This window comes from Anopheles nili, chromosome 3, assembly GCF_943737925.1.
Source record: "Anopheles nili chromosome 3, idAnoNiliSN_F5_01, whole genome shotgun sequence".
In the NCBI taxonomy this organism is placed as follows: Eukaryota; Metazoa; Arthropoda; class Insecta; order Diptera; family Culicidae; genus Anopheles; species Anopheles nili.
The window spans coordinates 33,322,149-33,345,658 of record NC_071292.1 but is presented as its reverse complement, the minus strand read 5'-3'; the positions used below and the strand labels follow the sequence as shown (position 1 = coordinate 33,345,658).

The 23,510-nt window shown below is 44.1% G+C and overlaps 1 protein-coding gene across 1 annotated transcript; it reads left to right on the top strand.

Moving 5' to 3' along the window:
• Window positions 1–277: 277 nt before the first annotated feature.
• On the top strand, window positions 278–15,773 carry LOC128723176 (uncharacterized). The gene is made up of 15 exons (XM_053816892.1): window positions 278–548; window positions 3,861–3,990; window positions 7,311–7,425; window positions 7,492–7,585; window positions 7,729–7,842; window positions 10,434–10,637; window positions 11,392–11,682; window positions 11,771–11,901; window positions 12,710–12,872; window positions 13,101–13,200; window positions 13,280–13,473; window positions 13,729–13,867; window positions 13,927–14,308; window positions 14,384–14,494; window positions 14,670–15,773. Exons 1-15 carry the CDS (start codon window positions 278–280, stop codon window positions 14,943–14,945), a joined length of 2,715 nt encoding a protein of 904 aa, XP_053672867.1. The 3' UTR covers window positions 14,946–15,773.
• Window positions 15,774–23,510: the final 7,737 nt, after the last annotated feature.

Here is a 23,510-nt window from a genome sequence, read left to right as displayed (position 1 = left end):
ATTGTAAGTGATGCCATTCAAGGCAACCGCAAACAATTATCAGCATGTCTACGAACTTGTGTAGTGTATTCGCATAGCTTTCCGTCAGTAGATAGTGTCCAATTGCCCATTCGCACAGCTTCATCGAGGAAAAAAATTAAAATGCACCCAAAACAACGTCCCTTGTTTGAAAACGACAAGTGTAACATCCACGAAAGCCACTGCAAACCATTGCCGGTACGAAATGCATGCTGAACCGACTGCAGGACGAAATCAAACATGACCGAGCGCGCCAACAATGACCATTAATCGACCGGCGAGCGATGTTCAGCGACATCCTGCAACGGTACCGATAGTCAACGCCAGCGGCTCAATTCGGACTAACGGTGGCCCTGATTCCCGGTCGCATTCGCCACAGTCAGCCGACACCATCTGCCATCGGTACCAACCTGTCCAATCTGTCAGTGGCCGTCCTTCAACGTTTGCACTTCCGTTGCTACTGTTGCTGCATTTGCTTTCGGTCGTTGGGCCTGCTCGGTCGTTTCTGCGCAATGAGAAGGAAAACTTTGGTAAGTAATGGAGATTTCATAATGGCCATTAGAGGGATAATAATTCGATCGTTAGTGGATGTGTTCTGGCGCAAAACAATCATAATTCTGACAGGCGCATGACTTGCGCTAGTTCGAGTGATGAATCGTCACGAACACCAGTGGTTGCAATTTCTCCAATTGTGATTGCAAAATGCAACCAAAATGACAACAACAATAGTAATTGAAAAGAAGCTATGCTTTACACCTTTGTGAGTTGGTACATATATAATATTGCGGAAATGCAAAAATGAAAAAGCAAGGTGTTAATTGAGACCTCTAATGAAAAACAGATATTATAAATTTCTTTGAAATATTGCAAAGTTTCAAATATTGTAATGCATCCTTGGAGCTTTCAGGACACATCCATAAGACACAAAAAAGTCTCCGTCTGAAAAGGAAACAATTTCATACGACCTGTATTTTTCAAGAATGGCAGGGTTTTTGAGCTCAAACTAAATTTTTAGGTTGTACCTGGTAGCGAACTTATAAATTTAATAAACACATTCAAAGCTTTTCTTTATTTACGGTGCTCTACTAGCAGCATTTGAAGCTTGTGCTATTGAGTGATTACGTATCTGAAAACAAGATTTTTTATATATATTTATAATTTATAATGTAATGGTCTTAAAATGATTCGAACAGATCCACTTCCTATACCAGTAGCTTAATTTCTATACCTATCCTGGCTACGCTAACTCATGTGGATAAAGAAACACGCTTGTAAAAAACTTATCTTTATACGAAGAAGAATGTTCGTACATGCTTCTCATAACTTTCTTCTGCTATCTGCTCTGTGTATGTGTGGACGATATGAAAATGTTACAAAAATCATTCTGTTGATAAGCTTCTTCAGTTTAATGTTACCTCACAACCTTGAAGCGTACCATTCGCACAACCAAAGTTGCAATGGTATGAGAGTAAAAACCCAAATATTATCCATATTCTTGGAACCTGTGTTCACCGTCGTAACCGTTACCGTAACGGTCATGATTGAATGATTTTAATCATAAGCCCGCGACCCCAGTTCTTGTCGGGCTCTTACCATTGTAATTTCTTTCCGCTTTCGCCACGATTACCAGAAAAAAAAACATCTACAAAGATCAAACGCAACCAACTTGCACGATCAAGGTTTGATTAAATTGCTCGCTGTTGTTAATTTCCGAATGTAATAAACGGTTATAAATGATGCATTGTTGAGGGAAGACCTGCGTTTTATGCGGTATCGAGTCGAGGTATAAGAGTGGGTAATTTTCTTTTAATAAACGACAACAAGAACAAAATAAAAAAGCTTTTTGCAGAGTTTGAGGTCATCAAATGCCAGAGAAAATAAAAAGGAGGCAATGTTTTGAAAGATTTCAAAAATATTAAAGCTAACGAGGAAGCATGGAGTCTGTATAAGAAAAATCGTTGATTTTGGATAAAATGTTATACATGGTAAAATTTTTGTTGTATGAGCAGTTTATAAGCAATTTAATTAAAATATCACTCAACATTAAGTACAAAAATAACAAACTCAAAACTAGCATTGAACTGAGAACGGTCGATGAATAAATAAATAACACCTTTGGAATATCATTCGTGCTGGAATTTGTTGCATGCATTACGTTTCAAACATGTCAAAAACTTGTTAACTAATACAGATTAAGTATTGTTCCTTTCAGAGCATATTCTTCTTGCATATTCCTCGTCAAGCAATGCAAAATACAAAAGTCTTTTTCTATTTCTATTAGAATGTTTTTTTTTCTGATATCCAATAGATGCATTGATTTTTCGATTATTATAACTGTTCTGTTGTTTGACGTGATCATCAAATCATACTTATTTAATATTAATACTTATTTAAAGTAACTCATTAATTTTGATTATGTTTGATTTCATTTCAAATACTCTGCACCAGTATAAGCATGATTAGCAAATACAATAACTTAATATTATTAAACGTAAAATCGTAAATTAAATCAAAAACGAGGCTAAAACTAAGATTGCTCCAATACAGATGCTGTTAACGCAGATTTTATACAATGAAAACAACTTCAATTTAGTCACAAAACGTGGGTAAACGATAAGCGGAAATACACAAAACGTTCTCTTGATATTTCTTGATATTTCGAAAATCAATTACATAAACAAAACACATTAAGAATATTCAAATACCAACACTGCCTTTCAGTTACATCCCTGTGCCTTGTTTTGGCACATAACATGCCTTGTCGAATAACATTTTACACCAGCTTAGGCCATAAATAAAAAGCTCACAATCAGTGGGTCTCCCGAGAGTGAGTCTATTAAATTGAAAAGTCATGCTCCGACACCCATCCGCGGTCCAGTTCTCGGAACGGGAAGCAAACAATGCATTAACGATGCTGTCCAGCACACTCCCCAAGCACTCTCCTCGTGCCTCTGGTGGCCACTAAACGGGGGAGCATAAAACTCGAATATTTCTTTGTTTTTCTGTTCTTCCTTTTTGCCATTCTCCGCGTGGGCAGACAAAATACTTGACGACCGTGTAACGGCCGCAGGATTACAGCGGAAAGTCAATCGGCCCATGAAGGCATATTTTTCGGCCCGCTGGCAAGCAAAAATCAGCGAACGCCTTTAAAACCCCACCCGCAATAACAGTAACGGAGCCAACCAAACAATCTCAACGGACCGTTTAGATCTTTAACCATCGGCGGCCAGACGTCACCCGAAATGCGCGGATCGCAAAGTGGCTTTGGTGGGTAGTTCTTTCTCCCGTTCTCGACTGTCTGCCGCGGACGTTGTACCCGTCGGCGAGGACTTTGGTTAGCAAAAATACGAAAACTGAAAATGCTCAATCATACTTGCTCTTTTCCACGCCGGCGTTGGTTTGCAATCGTTCCGCACTTGGACTTGCTCACCAGACGGAAATGTTTTATAGAGCACTATAACGTTTTATGATTTCCATCAAACATATTGCATCACCGTTGGTTTGGTATTGAATATCGAAGCAAATCAGCGAGAGAGAGAAAAAACCAGGATAATAAATATATTTGTTGTACCAATGCCCGGTGTTTGAATTACGGGGAGTAATTATGCCATAAATCCGAATCATCACAAGCCGCAGGTTCTTTTGAAAATAACATTGAGTTATTTATGGTGATAAGTTATTTTGCAGCATTTTGTCAACTTAAATGAAATTTACATTTAACTATTATGTTTCTAAAGTCAGCTTTTGCAGCCATTGGCGTGAACTAATCGATGTAATATGCCATTTGTTCGTCTCTAAATTTCATGTGCACCTGCTTGAACTCTCCCACTTGACCGACGCAGTCAAAACCACTGACGTGGAAGCAATCGAGGACCATCAGGCTATGCTTTACTGTCCGCTTTTAGCATCGAATCGCGATAAAATCAACATGGTCCTGTGGTTTCGAGACAACGCCGGAATTCCGCTGTACAGGTGAGTGTGTTATCGCATTCGTGTAGGTACGCGCTGTACGAGCAGAGCCACCAAGCGTCAGCGAAATGTTATCAAGCACCACCCGAACGCTGCGGAATTTGCTATAAAGCTATTTACCCCCAAAACCAACATCTATCAACGTCACACCGCTGCCTTTGAACGAAAAGGAGCTCGCTCCAAGGATCGTCCTCGATGGCTAGCTTACTTGGGAGCTTACACCACCGATGTGGGTGTGATGGAACTCGTTTGCTCCGTTAACGAAAAAAAAATGCAATCGTGAAATTGCCCTTCCGAAACCGATCGCTCTCGCAAATCCTTCGCTTTTGTGCTATGTGGCGCTCTCCAGCCTTGAACTATTTGCTCATTATGCGACGAGCGCAGTTCGTTTTACACCCCATGAAACATAAAACTAATGCTACGAACCGCATCGCTTCGTGAACGCCCCGAGCTGGTGCAGGATGCAGAATTGTTGCACCAAATGTGATGCTGATGCGCTTGAGGTGAAGAGCATTACATCGCGCGAGAGCTAGTCGATCACAGAAATGGTGCACAACGCGATAAAACCGGCGTTGCCATGGGAACAAGCCACAAAGTGCTTTGAGCAGAGTTGGCAGGAAAAAAAAACAGAAGCTCGTATTAAGTTACATTTGAACGAAAGAGAAGCCAACTCGTACTGCTTTATCGAACGAGCTGGTGCATCTGGGATGCATTCGACACGAGCGAGCGCAAACCTTTCGATGTTCGTCGTGGCTCCGTGAAGCCTCGATTCGTAAAAATGCAGAAGTGGATGGCGTGGAACATAAATTTTCACAGCATCTTGCCTTTTGCCGACCTCGCCACGCCATGCTTCGACACCTCGCGAAGATGCGGCTGCAGGTGGCATCAACATCGCAAACATCCCGCCGGTGGTGGTTATGTTTTCTTGATTTCCTCGTCCCACGGCGTGGCTGCTTGACTTGCTTGAGCGCATTCGCCGGCCGATTCGGGGCAAACAGTAAAATTGAAAATTTATCGCCCCGAGCACACACAAGAGCCCGTACAAATTGACTACGTCCCGGAAAGCCATCCGCATCACATATCCCGCGGGGAAACGTGCATTTATTACGAATTCAATGAAGCTTTCCGCAAAGCAAATCACCCGTTGGGTTTGACTGATTCGTCCGGTGGCGAACAAGCGCACCAGCAGGGTCACGTAAAGTCGTTTAAGTCATTCAATGCACCGTGTAGATGCTATGTTACAGAGACAACCAACAAATAGCTTTCGTTAGCTTATCAATTTGCCGTACTTTGAATCGGGTGAAAGCGAAAACCAGCTAAAGAATCAAACCGTACTAAACAACTGACACAACTGAGAGGATGCTTTCTCTCCATACGTTTCAGGTTGATTGATATTAGAAAATATATTACAAGTATTATACACGTTTTTGTTTTGTAAATGTCGGACTCAGTATCAGCTCAGCAGTTGGTTAGGCAGTCTACTTACAACATAGACGCTTTCAGAAATAACTCCGAGCAGTAACAAAAAGCACAAATTCACAAGTCAACCAGCTGTGCCGTCGCTATTCGTACAGCACCGAAAAGTACCCACATCCGCTGGACAGCTTTATCTTGGTCAGTACCGGTTGCACATGCCAATGTGGTTGCTTGCTGGCACAATACCCCCGGAAATGACAATAAAAAGATAACATTTTATACAGAATCGCTCGGACATAATTTTCCTGTCGGATTTCCGGCCGAATTCGGAGTACCATTGGGGGGAAAAAAAACCACCCCAGATTAAGAACCGATGGGTTGCGATAGCAAAGGGGCGCAATACGAACCCGGCTACGAAATGGTAGCAACGGGTTTCATCCCTTACGTGCCTTCCGTTGCGAGAATGGACGGGAAAAGGCACAAAACAAAACAACGCAAACCACCTCGAGTAACGAGGCAAAATGTAGGAAGCGCACGCCGGTAAGAAGTGGCACGGCCGGTCAAATGGTTGTGTGCGGAAGGATTTAAGGTTCCGTTGAGGCGCCGGCTATCAGCGATCAGAAGGGTTTTCGGGGGTGTAGTGGTCATCACCCCATTACTGACACTCTCTGGATCCCGAAGCGCACAATAATGTGTGGGCAAGTTGATGTTGCTCTCTTGAATGCGCTCCACGGCTGCGGATGGCTCACGGAGTGGGCATAGGTCGGTAGACGGAGAACACAGAGGATCGTTCCAGATTCGAGTAAAGTGCTGCAATCTAGCGAGGAGACATTTGGCTTACCTACTCAAAAGGATAATTTCATTGTACGGCTGCTCGTACGGTGCACATCGTAGCATATTCCACTCGTTTGGGAATGGATTTTTTTTCTTACGTAGTATATTGGACCGGCTCCTGTGCTGCTGATAACATTTTAATCTTTTTCATTCATACGATCAAACGATCCATTAAGCGATCTAAAATATGAGCAGCTTGGAGTGCTTTGAAACGAAATGTTATCCTTTTTTTTGAAGGCATACCCGCATTGTAGGAATTAATATCATTGGATTAGAGCAATATGCAATTCCGTTTTTGTAAGCCCATGGGGAATTAAACTTGACTCTTTTTGATAAAAAGCAAAGGCTCATAATTTTTGGGCTGCTCGACTATGGTGCGATTTTATCAACGACATGTAGCTGATCAGATATATATATCCTGTTAAGACAATGTAGACGCTCAACCGCCCGAACCATTTCAACCGAGCCGCGTTGAGTAATACTGTCGACATGGGCTTCGCTTTAGTTTCGTCCAGTTCCATTAGAAAGAGATTAAAAAAGGTCTAGCCGGCGTGGTTGGCTATCGAGTAGGGGAAAAATGGGATTTGTTGATGGTACCAGTAGATGAAACTTTACGATAGCTTTTGACCGGGGTTTATCCTTTTGTACGACATGGTACGCTACTCTGGTGAAACTATCTAGAGGGCCATCAATGCGTACGGGCTAACTGGACCCGGAGCTATAACCGGTCTGGGTGGACATTCGTACAAGTGATAAGCTTTTGAACACTCGATTAAGGGGATGAGCGTCATAGTTTATGAGATATGAAAAAGAATTTGACAACAAAAAATACTAGAGCAACGAGTACTCGAATTAATATTCCTTACTTTTTGTGAAAGCACGTATATACACTTACGTAATAACGCATACGAAATGGTGCATGCTGAAGATAATTACGGAAATGCACGCACAAAATAAGGTGCTCAAATGCGTCAGTAAGCCATATTTCATGCACGTGTTTGCTTTCCCTTCCAATCTATCTCGCGCTCCTGCAAAACGATCAACAATCCATTCGTGCTCGTTACCACACGTAGCCTTGACGTACGTGGAAAATCACTCAACGATGCCCAGCATTGGTCCGCGCCGCAGGTGTTTGGTCCTCGCGCCCGTTACGTGATCGAGAGTGACCCCGCATATTTGGAATTGAACGTAAGTCAAAACTGAATGCACCCACTCAAGCCACACTCTATGCCATTCGTGTGCTCCCATACGCAGGAAATTAAACGCCATGATCAGGGAATTTATCGCTGCCGGGTCGACTTCCAAAACAGCCAAACGCAAAGCTTTCGCTTCAATCTCACCGTGATTAGTAAGTAACGTGCACATCGTATCCTAACGATATCCCTTCGCTGGTGTCCGTCAGCGGTTAAAACCGACGAAAAGCCACAGTCCTGGTTGAGTGTTTTCACGGGTATTTTTAATTTTTTTTGCGTTCTCTTCTACCCATCGCAGTACCCCCATCGCAGCCCGTGATCCTAGACCGCTGGGGTCGCGTCATAAATAGTACAATAATCGGACCAAAGGAGGAGGGAGATGATATACTGCTGACCTGCCGGGTGGTTGGAGGTAAGTGCGTTCAACATGGTTCTCTCATAATAACGAGCGATTTCTTTCGAAAGGTTGAATGGGAAAATTTTCATCGCATAGCTCCAACAAGCTAACAGGGAGCCTGATAATTTCTCATGTTGCTTGCAGGCTCAAGTACACAAACTTTTGAGGAGAAGAAAGAAAACAGAGTTTAAAAATGTTTTTTTTGTTATTTGTACAACGTACCTTAGTGAAGCACCGCGTTTGAGTAAACAACAAAAGCACACTCACCGTAATGGCTCGAGTATGATTCTGTTATGCATTAATCAATCTTGTGTTGCACGGCTTGTTACCGGAGAAGCCCCGTTTCGTCTGCCTGAAGCGTTTTGGGCAGACAACCTTCAGTTTCTGCCCACTGTCCCCGTTAGCCGGCAAAGTAATCCATAAACGGTTGCGAATCTTCAACCGAGCTTCGTCTGAGAAGCCGTTGCGGCCCAGACAGAAGGAGGTGGTTTTTGTTTTCTCCCTTGGTCGAGAACAAGCATTTCTTGTATAAATATTTGATTTATTTCGAACATTTTACCATCAATCGCATTCACCGAAATGTCAGACACGGTGATGCCCTCTTTTTTTATAATAAGCCCCTTTTTGATGTGCGACCGTGTTTTTGGGCCGTGCTTCATTTAATTCAAACACATTTTGCACGCCAATAAGCATTAGCCGGCGTTCTGCGTAATCATTTATAGGCATTAATGAGCGTCTAGACTTTGGGGAAGGCGCTGGCAAAAAAAAAACAAACCCCTTCTATATTTCATCTCGCCAAACAGCAGACCAAAATGGTATTTTTCAATCCACAATATCTGTTTTTGGGTCCTTGTGCGATGTGCTACCAAAAAATCTCCATCACGCCCGACACTTGCCTACTGTGTTCTAAATGAACTTTTAAATTCCAACAGCATTATCAAAGCGAGAGTGTTTTTCATGAACTTTGGTTGGAATGAAAATTATTTGCAGCCTTCAACGATAGAACTCAATTACCGGCTGGGGGATGGAATCGTTTCAACTTTGGCTGGCAATAAATGTGCTTCGTATAAAAAAAAAACAAAAAGAAAGAAACAGGAAAAGCTCACGAAGCGGATACGCCGCGATCGTGCCTTTCTGCCGGTGGTATAATGGCAAAAAAAACGTGGGTATAGAAAAAGTGGTCCGCTAAGTTGATTCGCCAGCTCGGCAGCTGCACCCGTACCCGCCGGAGATTCAAACTCATCTGAGCGTGCTTAAAAGTTTAAAGTCGACTGCAGATGTTTCACGGTCTGCAGGGCTTTGGCTGATGTTTGTTTGACTATTATTTCAGGCAGCAATGAGAGCGAAATATTCGCTCCATTCACCCGCCGGGACAATGCCGGCTTTCATTGCGTGCCTGGTCGGGTATATGCATATCCCTTTTTTTTGCCTTTTTGTTGCCTGCAACCCCGGACCCATTCACAAAAATACCACCGAGTTAACGAGCTTTGGGAGATTTAGCTTTAGGGCTGCCGGGTGAGATTTGCCGCTGGTTTATGAACCACTTTAACAATTCGTCCAACAATCAAAGTTGCCAACGGATGCGGAAGTGGTGCTGGCATTCGACCTAAAAAAAAACGACGTTCGAAACGGACGAGAATAATCCCTGCTCTCGCGGCGCATGATTTTAAATCCGGTTTAACCGGAAGGTTGCAAGAGTGCCACCATTTGCCTGGCGAATCGTTCCGCGAATGCGTTCACTGTTTAAGGAAAGGAATATGGATTGCACCGAATGCACCGCAGAAGGGAGACGCGTTCGGGATGTGGTTCTAAATCCTGCATCGTGCAATCCCATATTTGGTTCTCGTCAAGAAACTATCGTTTTTACTGCTGCTGCTGCTGCTGCTGGAAGCAAATTTTACTAGATTTCACCGAGCCAAGGAAAGGCAAGGGCTGCAGGATATAAAATGTGAATTTAAGCACTGGCACTGGATTTGCATATAAATTCAATATTGATTGCCGAACAGTCTGTTTAGTTGGGATGAATATAGTGTACTCAGAAGCCGTGCATGCAGCGTTATTGATTAAATTTCGTTACTTGTTAGCCAATACATTTATTGGAAATTTTGGTTTTATTTAAAAACGGGTGTTAGGATGGTACTCTTTTTATGAATTTTATCGGTACGAGTGCTTGATTGCTATTGTTTATTCGTTTAGAGTTCATTCGATTCCATTAATTCATTATGATTCACTTAAATTCCTATTCAGTAATCCTTGTTAAGTTCTTTTGTGTTAATTTTAGCAACACTGGTGAAATGGATGACCTAACCATATAGTTTATAAACATTTCATAAGCACAGAAAACAGTTCTCATATAAACAGGACGCTCTATTTTTTATTATCAAGTACATTATCCAATTTCGTTCATTCTTTTTGTGACATCAACTAAGCATCGTATCTGCTCCAACTTTTTGTGAACTATTTTTGTGGACAGAACTATGCTTTTAGCTAAACGCTCTAACGCCTGTTGAACGCTCCCACGCGGTTTGGGGAAAATACGAAGTGAATCCGCTGTTTCTGTCATTTCCAATCAGCATGTTCTTTTTCTACGGCTTCTATCCTTCCAGGCAGACCACAGCCCGATGTGCTCTGGTTCATCAACGATAATCTGGTGGATAATCAGATCGAACAGAACACCGGAAACATTATCGAAAATCGCCTGCTGTGGACATCCGTCCAGCGTCACCATCTGCACTCGGTCTTCACGTGTCAGGCGTCCAACACGAAGCTGGTGCAACCCCGGACAAGCAAGTTCGTGCTAGATATGTACCGTAAGTGTAGAACGATGCCACCGGATTTCATTTCCTCTTCTCATTTCCTTGTTATACGGCCGGAGAGCATTAGGACGGTAGCTTCCGGCCACAGGGTTGCGCAGATGCAAAAAAAAAGACGCTAGCCTTCAATATCGTTCCCTTGATTGAATCTGTCTATCTTAGGAAACGCATTTAGTTTTTGTCACCTTTCGGATAAACCGTTCGCGAATTGAGAACGTCTGTTCCGTTGGATGGAATCTGCTTTAAATAGTTTGTTTTTTTTTTTGTGATTTCGAAATGAGAACGATTCGAAGCTTCCGTTCCTTTCTACGAACAATTTTCTAATTTGAACAACATGCTGCAGATCTACAGCGTGTTCTTTGAATAGCCAGCGGTGAGAGAATTGCGTGGAAAACACACAAAAAATAGATCTTATTTGCTACAGAACTGGGTTATAAACCCAACCGTGTGGGTTCTGATGCGCTTCAATTCGGAACGCAAATCTCGGTTACTAACAAAATCCCTCCTGTAAAAACATTACGACCCGTGCAATCACATCCGTCCATGAGTAATGAGGCTGCGGTTAAAGTCAATATGGATAACCCGATCAAACATAGAACCCTTTTTCTACGCAAATATACCGAGTCCAGCGACCATTGCGAGAATATGACATGAAAAAGCGCCTCCTCCTACAACGGATTCTGACCTTTTGACGGAAGAAAACAAATGCTCTCGGTTGTAATCTTCCCCACGCGAACTTCCACGCTTCCAGTAAAACCGTTGGCCGTGAAAATTCTCAACTCAACCGAGTCGCTGGCCGCGCACAAGGAGTACCAGATCGTCTGCCAGTCGACCGGGGCTCGTCCGAATGCGGTCATCCAGTGGACGAAAGGAAAGAAGACGCTGAAGCGCGTCAAGGAGCACTCGATTCGCAACACAACCTACTCGATACTGACTTTTGTGCCAACGGTCGAGGACGATGGGCGCATTCTGGGGTGCCGAGCGCAGAATCCCAAAGTGGCCGGCCTTTTCCTGGAGCAACTCCAAAACATCAGCGTACACTGTAAGTATCCACTTGAGGTCGCCTACCGGTTGTTGCCTATTGGTGTGGAGAATAACGAGCTTCCCGCCTACCTTGTTTGTGCTGGCAGATCCTCCGGTGGTGCTGTTGCAGCTCGGCTCTACGCTTGCCATGGACGACATCAAGGAAGGCGACGACATCTACTTCGAATGCAAGATACAGTCCAATCCGTCATGGCGACGGTTGACCTGGCTGCACAATGTAAGCGACATGCCGACCGTAACAAATCGAACATTCTAGGAGTGCACTCCGTTAGATGGCATAGAGGATTGGCTCTGGCAAATGAATTTCTATCCTTTCTTTACACACGTCCTCCAAACAACGGAGGTTCTCTGTTGGGGTACTTTTGTGGGAAGAAGGATTGCTTTTCAGGAGCTCCGAGCATTCGTTTCCATGGTGTTGCGGAGTATTCTTGGTCGTTGTTCTGGAAAAACACTCGTACAAGTTCGTTTCGGTCGCGTAGATATCATAAATTCAATCATCAAATTCTTCTAAACACACCCAGAGGGACATTTCCCAACATGTTTCGCTTGAATTCCTTCACATGCTCAATACGTTCTGTGTTCCGATCTTGAAGATGACCGATCTGAAAGCACGTTCCTCGCACAAAGTCGTTGACTTCGAAAGTCATAATCCTGAGGCATGATAATCGTTGCCACAGAAATCACTCACCGTAGAGAATTGTGCTCGGGGACATTGTACCACCAGAAGCAGCATCTTCAATTACGAGTCATTTGCATAATTTTACCCGGTGCCGGTGTCCTCCGACGTACATAATAATCCTTCCCAAGCCTCCCATCTTTCTATCGGTAATAAATTTCTATGAAACCATGACGCGGTGTGTATCGAAAAGGATCAAAAAGTTACGCTACGTAGGGAATAATCAATTTCCAGAACGAATGGCACTCACGGTCGCCGCAGTTTGACGATTCTGTCGTTCTTTTCGTCAATTATCCGCCAATAATTTGCAACCCGTATCCTTTCGCTGTGTTTAATCAATTTTCACCAGGGAGTGCCACTACCTCAGAACTCGTCATCAACGAAAATCGTCCGCTCAAACCAGAGCCTGGTCATACAGAAGGTGACGCGCTACTCGAGCGGTTCGTACCAGTGCGGTGCGCTCAATTCCGAGGGAGAAACTCTCAGCAACGAGATTGTGCTTAGCATCAAATGTAAGTAGCTGTGAATTAGGTTCTTGCATCTAAACTAATCAGTGTACGAACCGTCGGGGTCACTTGATATTCTAAACAAATTGTATTCAATTTAATTCAAATCAATCTGTACCATATTAACATAAATTTTAAGACGAAGCAAGCTTATTTAAATAATCATCAACACTTGAACTTTATTGATGAAATTCTTGTCATTTTTCGGTTGCTTCTGTTGATTTCTTTCAACAGATGTTCCTCTGTGTGCCACGGATAAAATTGTCAGCATCGGGGTCTCACTGGACGAAACAATCACAATCAGCTGTGATATCATCACGCATCCCTTAGCGAGGTAAGTAACCCACTCTGTCGATGGAATAGAACCACTTCTACAGGACGTTTCTCTGCTCTGCCACTTCGTTGACCCGCAGCAAGTTTTACTGGCGCTTCGAAAACTCGGAGGAAGTCCTGGAGATCGACCAGCATCGTTTCTCCAGCAATGGTTCCTCGAGCCAGCTGCACTACACGCCGACCACCGAGCAGGAATATGGGACACTGTCTTGTTGGGGCACAAATGAGATCGGTACCATGGCAGAACCGTGCATTTTCCACCTGATTGCAGCCGGTATGTGATGTCAAGCTCAAATTATTTCAGTATAATCATTCGTTAATTTAGTTGCTGGGATTCTATATTGAACACACCGTTGTTAAAATATCAAACCAATTATGATCCTTTATTCACATTTTATACTCCCGGTTAGGAATTAACTATTGTTTGATTTTGGAAACATTGCGATGTATTTTCTGAAAATATTTGAATTCATTTTAATCTCTTTCCGATCGCCTGTCGCCGATGGCTTATATTGTGTCCCACACACAGGCCTTCCAACGTCTGTCATCAATTGCGCATTTCGTAATTCCACCAACGCATTCGACATCAATTGTCATCAAGGATACGACGGAGGTCTCAAGCAATCGTTTGTGCTGGAGATGCTCTCAAGTCGTCATCCAGGCCACAGGTAATGCTCCCGAAAGCTCCATTTGCTTCCCGATCATCACTTAGATGGTCTATTTGCAGCATCAACGTGACCAACACTGAGGAACCCGTCTTTAGTATCACTTCCCTGGACCACATCCGTCACCAGTTGCCAGGGCAACGCCAGTCGGACTCGCTCAAGCTGTACGTTTACTCGATCAACCAGAAAGGCCACAGCCCACGGATATTCATCGCTGATCTGGTCATGCCGGCCGCTTCCAAGGATCCGGAACCTGTCAAAGACCGCAAGTCCACACTTCTGACGCCCATCCTCATCGGCCTATTCCTAACCATTGTGCTGATCATCGTCGTCATCGTTGTTAGAATATATCTGAAATCGAAAAGACTTAAACAAAATATCAACAAGGAGAAACGATACACTGAGGAGTCTAAGAATACGCTTCTGCTGGTCGACTTGTCAAAGGTAAGCCACTTTGAGTAAGGAAGCCGTGATAAGCTAGCTCATGTTGCATGATGTTGCAATCGGTTCCCTTTCCAGAAGGATAAGCCCGCGAAATCCACCAAATGGATGAACAACGTTGGTAGCAGCATCAAAACGAAAACCAAAATAGAAACAATCGACGACGAGCAGGACCCTGACCTGATACCGGTGAGTCTTCTCATTTGAGGGTCTAGAGTGGACTTCAGAGATAGGCCGTTCGACAGGTGAACGTTTGATAAAGCTTTTTATCAATATTCGACACCTCGTGAAGCCCACCCGAGTCCACATGAGCTCGCATCTCACAAAAACAAACTCCATTTCTCGGTTTCATTTGCTCGAATAGTATCCTCGACTGACTGACATCCACCAGGAGGAGCTGATACCAATAAACTCGGACGGTACGGCGTTCGCCATCAAACAGAACCACCATCAGCTGCCGCAGCAAGCAATGGACACTGACAAGGGTTTGGACAGGGACAAGGATCGGTTCTACCAGCACCAGCAGCCCATCATCTCCGGAACCGGCTATCGGGACGAGGAGATCTCCGAGGCGGAAATCAACCTGAAAGGAATTGAAGACTTCCTAATGACAAACCGAGTGCCGGAAAGCTGTGTATGATATCGATCGGCCATATGCCGTAGGAAATCGTGGTACACGTCGCCGAGTTTGGTCCTTTTCGCTTCGGTTTGGTCATCTGGAACACGGCGGGAGATTCCAGCACCAGTCGCCCACAAGTCGTTCGTTTTGGTGCGTTCGGATTCGATTGATTCAATTTATCCCGTCAGTCATTCGTTCATTTCCGCCTGTGTCGAAGTGAATCTTCGCAACGGAGTTTTTAGCTGCAAAGTTGTTGGGAAGATTACCACCACCGGCCGACGGCTGCGAATGAAATCGGAAAGTTCTTTCTCTTGGTAGGAAATGGATCGGAAATGGACTGCGCCAAACGCCAAAGAGTAACTTTTCCCTGCTCGGACTGACAAATGTCCATCAAATGAGGAAACGATCCGTACAGGATGAGGAAGGAATTCGTTTGAAAATGGCAAACGAAAAGCAAAAAGTTTCATTTCCAATAAGCCCTGGCGAAGCATCCTATAACGCCGAGTTGAGGAGTTGAATTACTGTATCCGTGTATACAACACCCAATGTTGGCTTAACTTTCACCGGGAAAAGCTATCGTAAAATGCTGTCGAAAGAAGAGAAAAAAGTTGTTCACGGGAGCTGCTCAACAATTGGATTTTGTTTCTAAGCATCTGGACACTAATTAATTGAGATGGCCGTGTACCTAACTAGAACCGTGCGCGAAGCCGAACGGCAGTATGGTGTATTATTGTACGGTTGCTAGGGAAATAAACTATTATCGATCTATTATGTTTCCGTTTATTGGTCAAACATTCTAAGCATCATTGTATTTAAACCGAGAAAACGCATTGTTTGTATAATAAAATATTTTACAAAAAAATCTGAAGTGAGTAATTTCTGATTGTAGTTTTTGTGACTATTTTTACTTTGGCTACGGTTGCTTTATTGATTGGCTCATCGATCGGGGAAAAGGGATTTTCATATTTGAGATAGTTTTTATAAGATGACTTTGTACTGCTGTAGTTTAAAGCCTATGTAAGGAGAAAATCTCTTAGCAATTCACATACCAGCTTGAACAAATGCATTTTCAATGCTCCCAGAAAATTCTGAATGTTTAAAAGTCTTAAAGCTTTGTTGTATGAAATCGTTCCGTTTTTCTTCATTTATTTCCATCTAGTGGCATCTTTTGGTTTTCCATGAAAAAAATCTTTTCAAGTTGCGTTTCCATTTTCTTTTCTTCGTGTGATTTCCATCCTGCGAGCTCTTGTTTTCAGGTGTTTGAACATGCAAGAACCGTATTTGATTGGCCATCCTTGGCATTCATCCTTCCGACCTGTTGATGATAGGTAAAAAGGTTGCTCGGCTGGAAAATTTTCCAGTCTTAAAGGTCGTCCGGCTTTGCAACCGATTTTTTTTTGGGTTTCAGACCACTGAACCGTACTTGCTTCAAATGGAAATGATTGCTCTTGGTTCAAGCAACCCATCAAAATAGTCCTCACTTACATAAATCATCTCGTGCCGCACGTTATTTTGCCCTTTTTTATTTGGCTACATTGGAAAAAGGTTCAAACCAAATCTTCCGCTTTACTGCTGCAAAACAATCTGAACCGGGGCATTGTTGTGAGTTGCTCCATTTACATCCTACGCGAGAGAAATGGTCTCAGGGAGACCACGTCATGTCATGATTCTGATTCAATCACAATCGACGTAAATTGATTCAGAGCATTTACTCTCCATTCCCCACCGACCTTTGAGATAACAGCCCTGGAATGTGTACTGATGGGTGTTCAAACGACCGCTCGTGTCACTTTCGAGTGTCGGTGAAAAACGTCACTTAATTGGGGCAATAAGTTAACGATTTCTTCCACGACATCCGAGGCGGTGTTTGTCTCATTCTCAATTCCGAACGAAGTTCCGACACCTTGCCATCGATACGGCAACTGAATCCATTGATGCATGTATTCGCTCACGTATTCCTCCACGCGTTCTGATTCCACCGACCGCGCATTTGCCAGCTCCCATAGATGGCAGTGAGATGGATGACACAAATGATATCCGGTGAAAGATGATCTTCCCATATCTGTCTTTGCCTCCCATGTGGGGCTTCCGTCGTACGCACCCAATCCATCTGGAGCGTGAGGATTTCATTTCCTGGCATTGAGTGATTTTCCAGGGGGAGGAAACCGAACTCACAAAAACACATTTTGACCTTGATGCAGGATTTATGGTTTCTCAGCCTCTCGATGGAGAGCAAATGGATGAGTAATATTTTCGTCTTGAATTCAACGCTGTGGGCTACGCAACAAACGTGGAACAATGAATTGGTGAAACTCACGCTTTCTTTTATCATCATTGGAAATTAACCACTTATTCATTGTTCAACAGTCGTATAAAGTTTCGTTTGATTATTGGTCGCTTCTTGTTTGGTCTAGATATCGATATTCTGTCTTCAATTATAATGGGTGATATTACTCAACGCAAACAACGTGAAACATTTCGACGTCTACAATTGAAAGACTTGTCGGTTTGTGTGTAGGAATTTACATGAGATGTGTCCTTTGTGGTTGTACTAGCTGAAAACCTCTCACATCATGCAAGGATACATGTGGTACGTGTCCTGTGCGGTTGAGGTATGTGCACGGTTCATTCAACAAGTTTTTTACACTCAAGATATTTCCAATTTATTGGATCTAGAAAGTAGAAGAAATTTCAAATCCGATTGAGCTTCTTTCCATCAAACCATGGCTCGTCGGGGTCGGGTCGTTTTTATCAAACAACTTCGAAACGAGTCGATGGCTTTGTTGGGTGTCACCGAGTGAAGATCAAGGCTTACGACATGCCGTTGTCTCCCTTGTCTGGTAGTCTGTAACGGAAAGGTCTCGCTTTAAGCTGGCCTCAGGCGCCGGAACCGGATAAACACAGACCGGAACGAAAGAATGTGAGAGAATGTGTAAATAGTGACTAAAAGGCGCCAGCCACACTCGGAAGACAGTTCCACCATCCGCTTCTATTATCATATCGATGTCACCATCTTTCCTCTGGGTGAGTGCACGATGAAAAAGCCTTTTTGTGGTTCACATTCCATCATGTGGTACGAAAGTCATTCCGAGTGGCCCACAGTAGAGACGGATCCAGTGCCCGGTCCCAGCCACATCCGGTCCAAATGTTTGGCACAGTTCTGTGAACGAGCGGAGGGCAAATATTTGAGCGATCATCATTTTGCTGCGGAGATAGAAATCTATTCCCCTGGGAGGACCGTACAACAAACATCACCGGTTGCCTGGCCCGCGGCATAAGCCTACGATGCCCAGCTCAATGCTTGAGCTTTTCCATCGTCCTCTTGGGAGCGCCAAAGGCGTCTGATGGCAAAAATGTAAAGCCATTCTCAAGCGTTGACGGGATCCATTCGTAAGCTTTTCATATGAACCGTTTTCTATTCACTAGCGAGTGTAAAGTGTGATGATCTCACCTACGTTATACTCTATGGTAGATTCGTTTTACGTATGCAGTATTTCGCTCACTAGTGGAGGTAAAATAAGTTCAAAGTAAACCATTAAAAGTGCAGGTTTACTTTACATTCAATGATATGATAAGCTGAAATGTTGTTTTTTTATCAAATGTCAGATGCGTGCAAAAGAATTGACTTCTTTTTCTCTGTAGATGCAAAGTTATAACTTGATTCTGCTCATTGTATAATTATTTATTCAATTCGCATCACCTCAACATTGTGCAGATCTAATTGCTTCATACATAAAAGGATTGTTCGTTTTTATTTCCTTTTTTCGCCATCAGCAGAGAGTCTTTCCACCTCAACGGGGAGTTTCAAAAGATAACAACAGATAGCACAAAGCAGTAATTGAAACATGAAATGGAAACTCATTTGCAGCTCTCCCGCTCGTTCCACTCCATTACTCAGCGCTGGCATCCTTGTTCGTATATGTGTTATTTTTTTCTGTACAAGCGTCTATGCTGGGAAGTGCACCACGAGTCTCAAATATCGCTCCACACCTCATCAAGCCCTGGCTTTGGGGTGTGAACTTATTTTGTACGTTCCATCTCGCCGTTCCGTCGTATTCGCTCGCATCCGCGTAACCCTTTTTCATAAAACCGGCCACCCCGGGGTGGGGCATGACGGTTGGTGTTTTAATATTTATATGTTCCGTTTTTATCGTTCCCCACAGCTCCGTTATCCGTTGGAAATGGAAAACGAATTGTTTTTACATTTTTGCTTTTCTTCAGCCCTTTTTGGGCACAGTTTCCCGCATCTCTTATTTGGTCCATGTTTTGCATAGGTTTCATTTTTATTTCCTGCGCGATACACCATTCGAATATAACACCACACGTGCGTGGTCGCTACGTGTGTGTGTGTGTGTGTGGGTGGATGGGTGGGTGTTTTTTACAGCATACAATGCTTTTACTGCCCGCTGCGCATTATATTCCACGCTACGGTCCGATGTCGTCGTTTTGTCTTTTAAGAGAATTTATTTTATTGTTCATTTCCTTACGGCATACGGGCATACCCTGCATGATGGGTGCGTTTTGTTTTTTTGTTGTTGTTGTTTTTTTTTTGACTCTGCTCAGCACGCTGACAGGCTAACGCCGGAAAAGTTAAGCTACGGAAAATTCAATTCCATTCCTCGCCACGTTTTGGTTTCACCTCTTTGCACCATGCACAGAGCACTCACACAACCCGTGATGGCCGATTGTTTGCTCCAGTGGAATGGCATCGTGGGTGCGGGACGCAGTTTGCTCAATATTTCACCGATTATCACCAAGCGATTAAGTTCCAACCGATGCTGAGTAATTTACGCACCATGCGTGTTTGAATGCCCGGATCAAGTTGTACGTATTACGCGCAACAAAAACGAACCCGAGCTCTTTGTTCGCACGTGCTCGTGCGAAGAGATTCAATTACACTTTTATGCGCTGTTCAGTACATTCACGAAAGAGTGAAATTGAAGGATTTAATTAACATCATTTTCATCCTGTTTTATGTAACATGCGTAAGACAACACCGGGCTCATTAACGGAAAAGATCCTGCACACGCTGCACGTAATTATTTGTGTTTCGGTGCCTTACAACAAATTTTACATCATGCTTTTTTATTGTCATTTTTTGATATGTTGAGCTGATTACGAGCTGCTTATCAACCTGTGCTCCATTTGGAGGAGTTATCCTTATTCAATTCACTAGACTATTTCAAACGACAAGCACCAAAGGTATAACAGCCTCAAAGCATTACATTTTCCTTAAGATGAATTTCTACGAATGCGCATACGATTGAAATTTGTCGTTTAGCTCTTAGAAGTAGCGAGCTCGAGGCGTCGGAAAACTTCTTAATGATACTCTCCGGTTGATCCTAATATCTTTTAACTGCCCTTCTTCGCCGTAGAGCATCAACGGATTGATTTTTCCCCTTAAATTTACCCTCATTTAGCGCCTGCAACGTTATAGCGTTTTCCATTTGTTTCGCGCGCACTTTTTTTTTTGTTTGTCGTTTTGCTCACCTCGACACCGCCCGCTCTTATTAACCCGACTAAGAAACACCTGATACCTTTGTGCCTTCCCAGAAGCAACACCATCATCTTCGATCACAATTAAACCTAATTGATGGCGGAGTGTCTTGCTTTTGGATGTGCGTCGTCTTACCGGGGCGCGCTTCGATGGTGATCTAGTGCCCGGTATCTCCGATGGAGCCCGTTTTATGCGAACCCGTAGCTTTTGATGCCACCGTTCAACCGACGCGACGCGAAGGGCGATGAAAAATGTGCTAGTGAAAAATAATAAACCCGTCGTCGGGACTTTTCACACCATCGGAAAACCCGCTCCCATGAAACGGGACCGCTCGACCGACCTCGTTGATGACTTCTAGCGTCTTTTAGCGAACCTTTCTTTCTCGCCCAATCAATGCCGAAAGGAGATGCATAAAATGTAATTAGTTTCCATGCCATTTCGTGATGATGGACTTGAGGGGTGCGAGCGGTCCATAAAAGCGGCCCGCAAACAATTATCCCTCACCGTCATCGTTTGAAGTCGTCTCGGCGTTGGGGTTTTATATCAGCACATTAATGGACAGTATAGCAGTCCGTTATTTTATACTCCGTTTGGTGATATAAAACCCTAAAATTACTCCATGCCTAAAGAAATTCGAACGGTCGCGTGTATTAAATCGAACATGCTCGGACACAGTTTTACAGCAATTTAACAATCCCCTGAAAACTTATCTGCATTATACAGCGCATCGAAGGTCTGCAGGTGTGTTTTCTGCAAGCAATGGAACCATTTTCCAAAATCAATCTTAGCGAAACCTCTCCAGTTCGTTGTTGATTGAAAGCCGAAATGGATTTGTGTTCTTTTTTGTTCTCTCTCTCTCTCGTCTGCCATCCCATTAATCTCGCTTACCATACATGGTTAGAATTGTAAAATCCGATGTGCACTTCGAATGGGAATCAATTTATCAAATTGAAGCAAAGGCAAACTGCATGTGAAATATGCATTGACCTTAGCGCCGAGATCGTTCGAGCCGTTCGAGCATTGCACGGGGTACGGTAGCAAACTTTGAATGGTGATAAGCGAGAAAAAAAACGCCCGAAACTCTCAACGTTCCTTTTTCCGGTAGCTTGGGGCAAAATTTGTGCGCCAACCTACGTGCGCCAACTTACCAGGCGGTAGCTCGCAACGGCTCATTCATCTGCCAAACGCACCCGCCTTGACGGATGGAGCAGAAAACTGTTTACTTCCATGCACCGCCGGACGCCGTATGGTAAGACATTCATCATCAATATTCATGCTTTGCTCTGTTGCTTCGTTCCACGGAAAATCCTACGCTGCCACCCTTTGTACGGTGCTGGCACTAGTTTGCACGGTAGCGTGTGCAAATGACGTCGTTCTAACGCTCCGTCAGTTCATTGGCCCCCGTGACGTCAGCCAAAAAAGCTGAGCACTGATAAAGCCAATTTCAAGGGCCACTTCAGGCAGTTTTGGCTATAAAAGCACATCGTGCTAAGCAACCGCTTAGCCCCATTCAGGCGCTTGCAAAAGGGGTACTTACATGAGCCAGCAGAGTTCGTGAGTCGACCGTCGACGGGCCGGTACATTAGAGCTGAATCCTCTCACCCGGCAATACTTGAACCTGAAACGGGTGCTGCTGGCAAGCGAAGGAGCGTTAAAGTCATCTTAACAACACGAGGTTGTCATAACTCCCCAAAGAAAACCCTGCCAGACGCGGTGCTAGATATTGTTGAACTTGTTTATGTAAATTAATTAAATCATGCTCCGGTCCTTGCCGCTCTTTTCAGTTTTAACTTGGTGTTGCGTACAGCGAGGGCGAGTAAAGTGCACGAATAATTGCTGAAACACATATACCCACTCACGGGGTCGTTCATCAAATGAGTCAAGCTGCTTACAGGCGACACTGCACGGGTACGTTAAGCTCGTATGTAACGCTTGCTCAAATCAACGTCGCCCCTTTTTGTGCCTCGTTAAGAGCCCACGATCAATTCCCAACCGACAAAACTCGTTATCAAGCGTTGGAATACTTGAGGGATTCATTTGGAAGCTGCGCGGAAGCACACGATAGCATTAAGCACAGTTTGCTTTCTTTAACTATGCGTGTGGAGGCTACTTCATAATCAACTGTTGTGCTGAAGCAGCTGAGCCAAAGCTGCTGTTTCTTATATCTCTATTCACCTTTTATCATTTGCACCCGTTTCGATACGCTCTCCATAGCCGATGCGATGGCATCAATCCCATTCAACCAGAAAAGCGTCAACCCGAGTAGATGTGCTGCGTTGCCGTGAGCTTCTGTTGGGTTCTGGCCACGGTTGAGCACACGGTGACCGAGGCACACACTTTCCAGGTCACACGCTTCATGGCTATTCGAAGTCACACGATGTGCATGATTAATGCATGATGTATGTGCCTAATGTGGAACACCTTTCGCGTGACATCCTGCCCTGTCCTGCAGCTCCGCCACGCTGTTAAACATCGATACTAGCGACACACTCTGGACGCGAGGTGCCAGTTATGAATTCATAATGAAGCCAATCTGCTCAACTTTCCCTCTCGTGCTGCAATCGCGTTGCACTTCAAACGAAATCACCTCCGCACGTTGCACTTATTCGTCGTCCTTTTCGCTCATTCAACGACTCTCTCGCTCTCTCTCGCTCACTCACTCTCTACCATGTCGCTTGTTCACCACACACAGCTTCGCGGCGCGCTTGCTTTGATTAGCAGAATTATTGCGAACCCCCACCATCGATTGACATTTCGGACTACTGGTTCTGGTGACCGGGCGGACGATTCTAGCAACTCGCTGACAAACACCGGGCTTAATTCCTTGCGAGTACACTGCACCCGAAGCGACAGCGAGCACAGGTCGCGGTCCCTTTCAACATGATAAAATTAATATATTCCACGTGACGATCCCGACTGCCGGTGGCGGGTTCACGCGTAACGCACCACGGCGCTGGGTACTACTCGTTGCCGTTTCGTTTCGGATGGAATGTAATCACGTAAACGAGCAGAGCCATCGCACGTGGAAGAGATTAATTATGCCGTCTGTAGATGAAACCCATTATCTCTTAATGACATTTTCCACAACC

Excerpts from the sequence above, each read along its gene's own strand:
- LOC128723176 (XM_053816892.1), top strand. The coding sequence starts at position 278 with ATGACCATTAATCGACCGGCGAGCGATGTTCAGCGACATCCTGCAACG. Across the intron at positions 11,683-11,770 it reads CCAAAACATCAGCGTACACT|ATCCTCCGGTGGTGCTGTTG; the intron begins GTAAGTATCCAC and ends TTGTGCTGGCAG. Across the intron at positions 13,474-13,728 it reads TTTCCACCTGATTGCAGCCG|GCCTTCCAACGTCTGTCATC; the intron begins GTATGTGATGTC and ends TCCCACACACAG.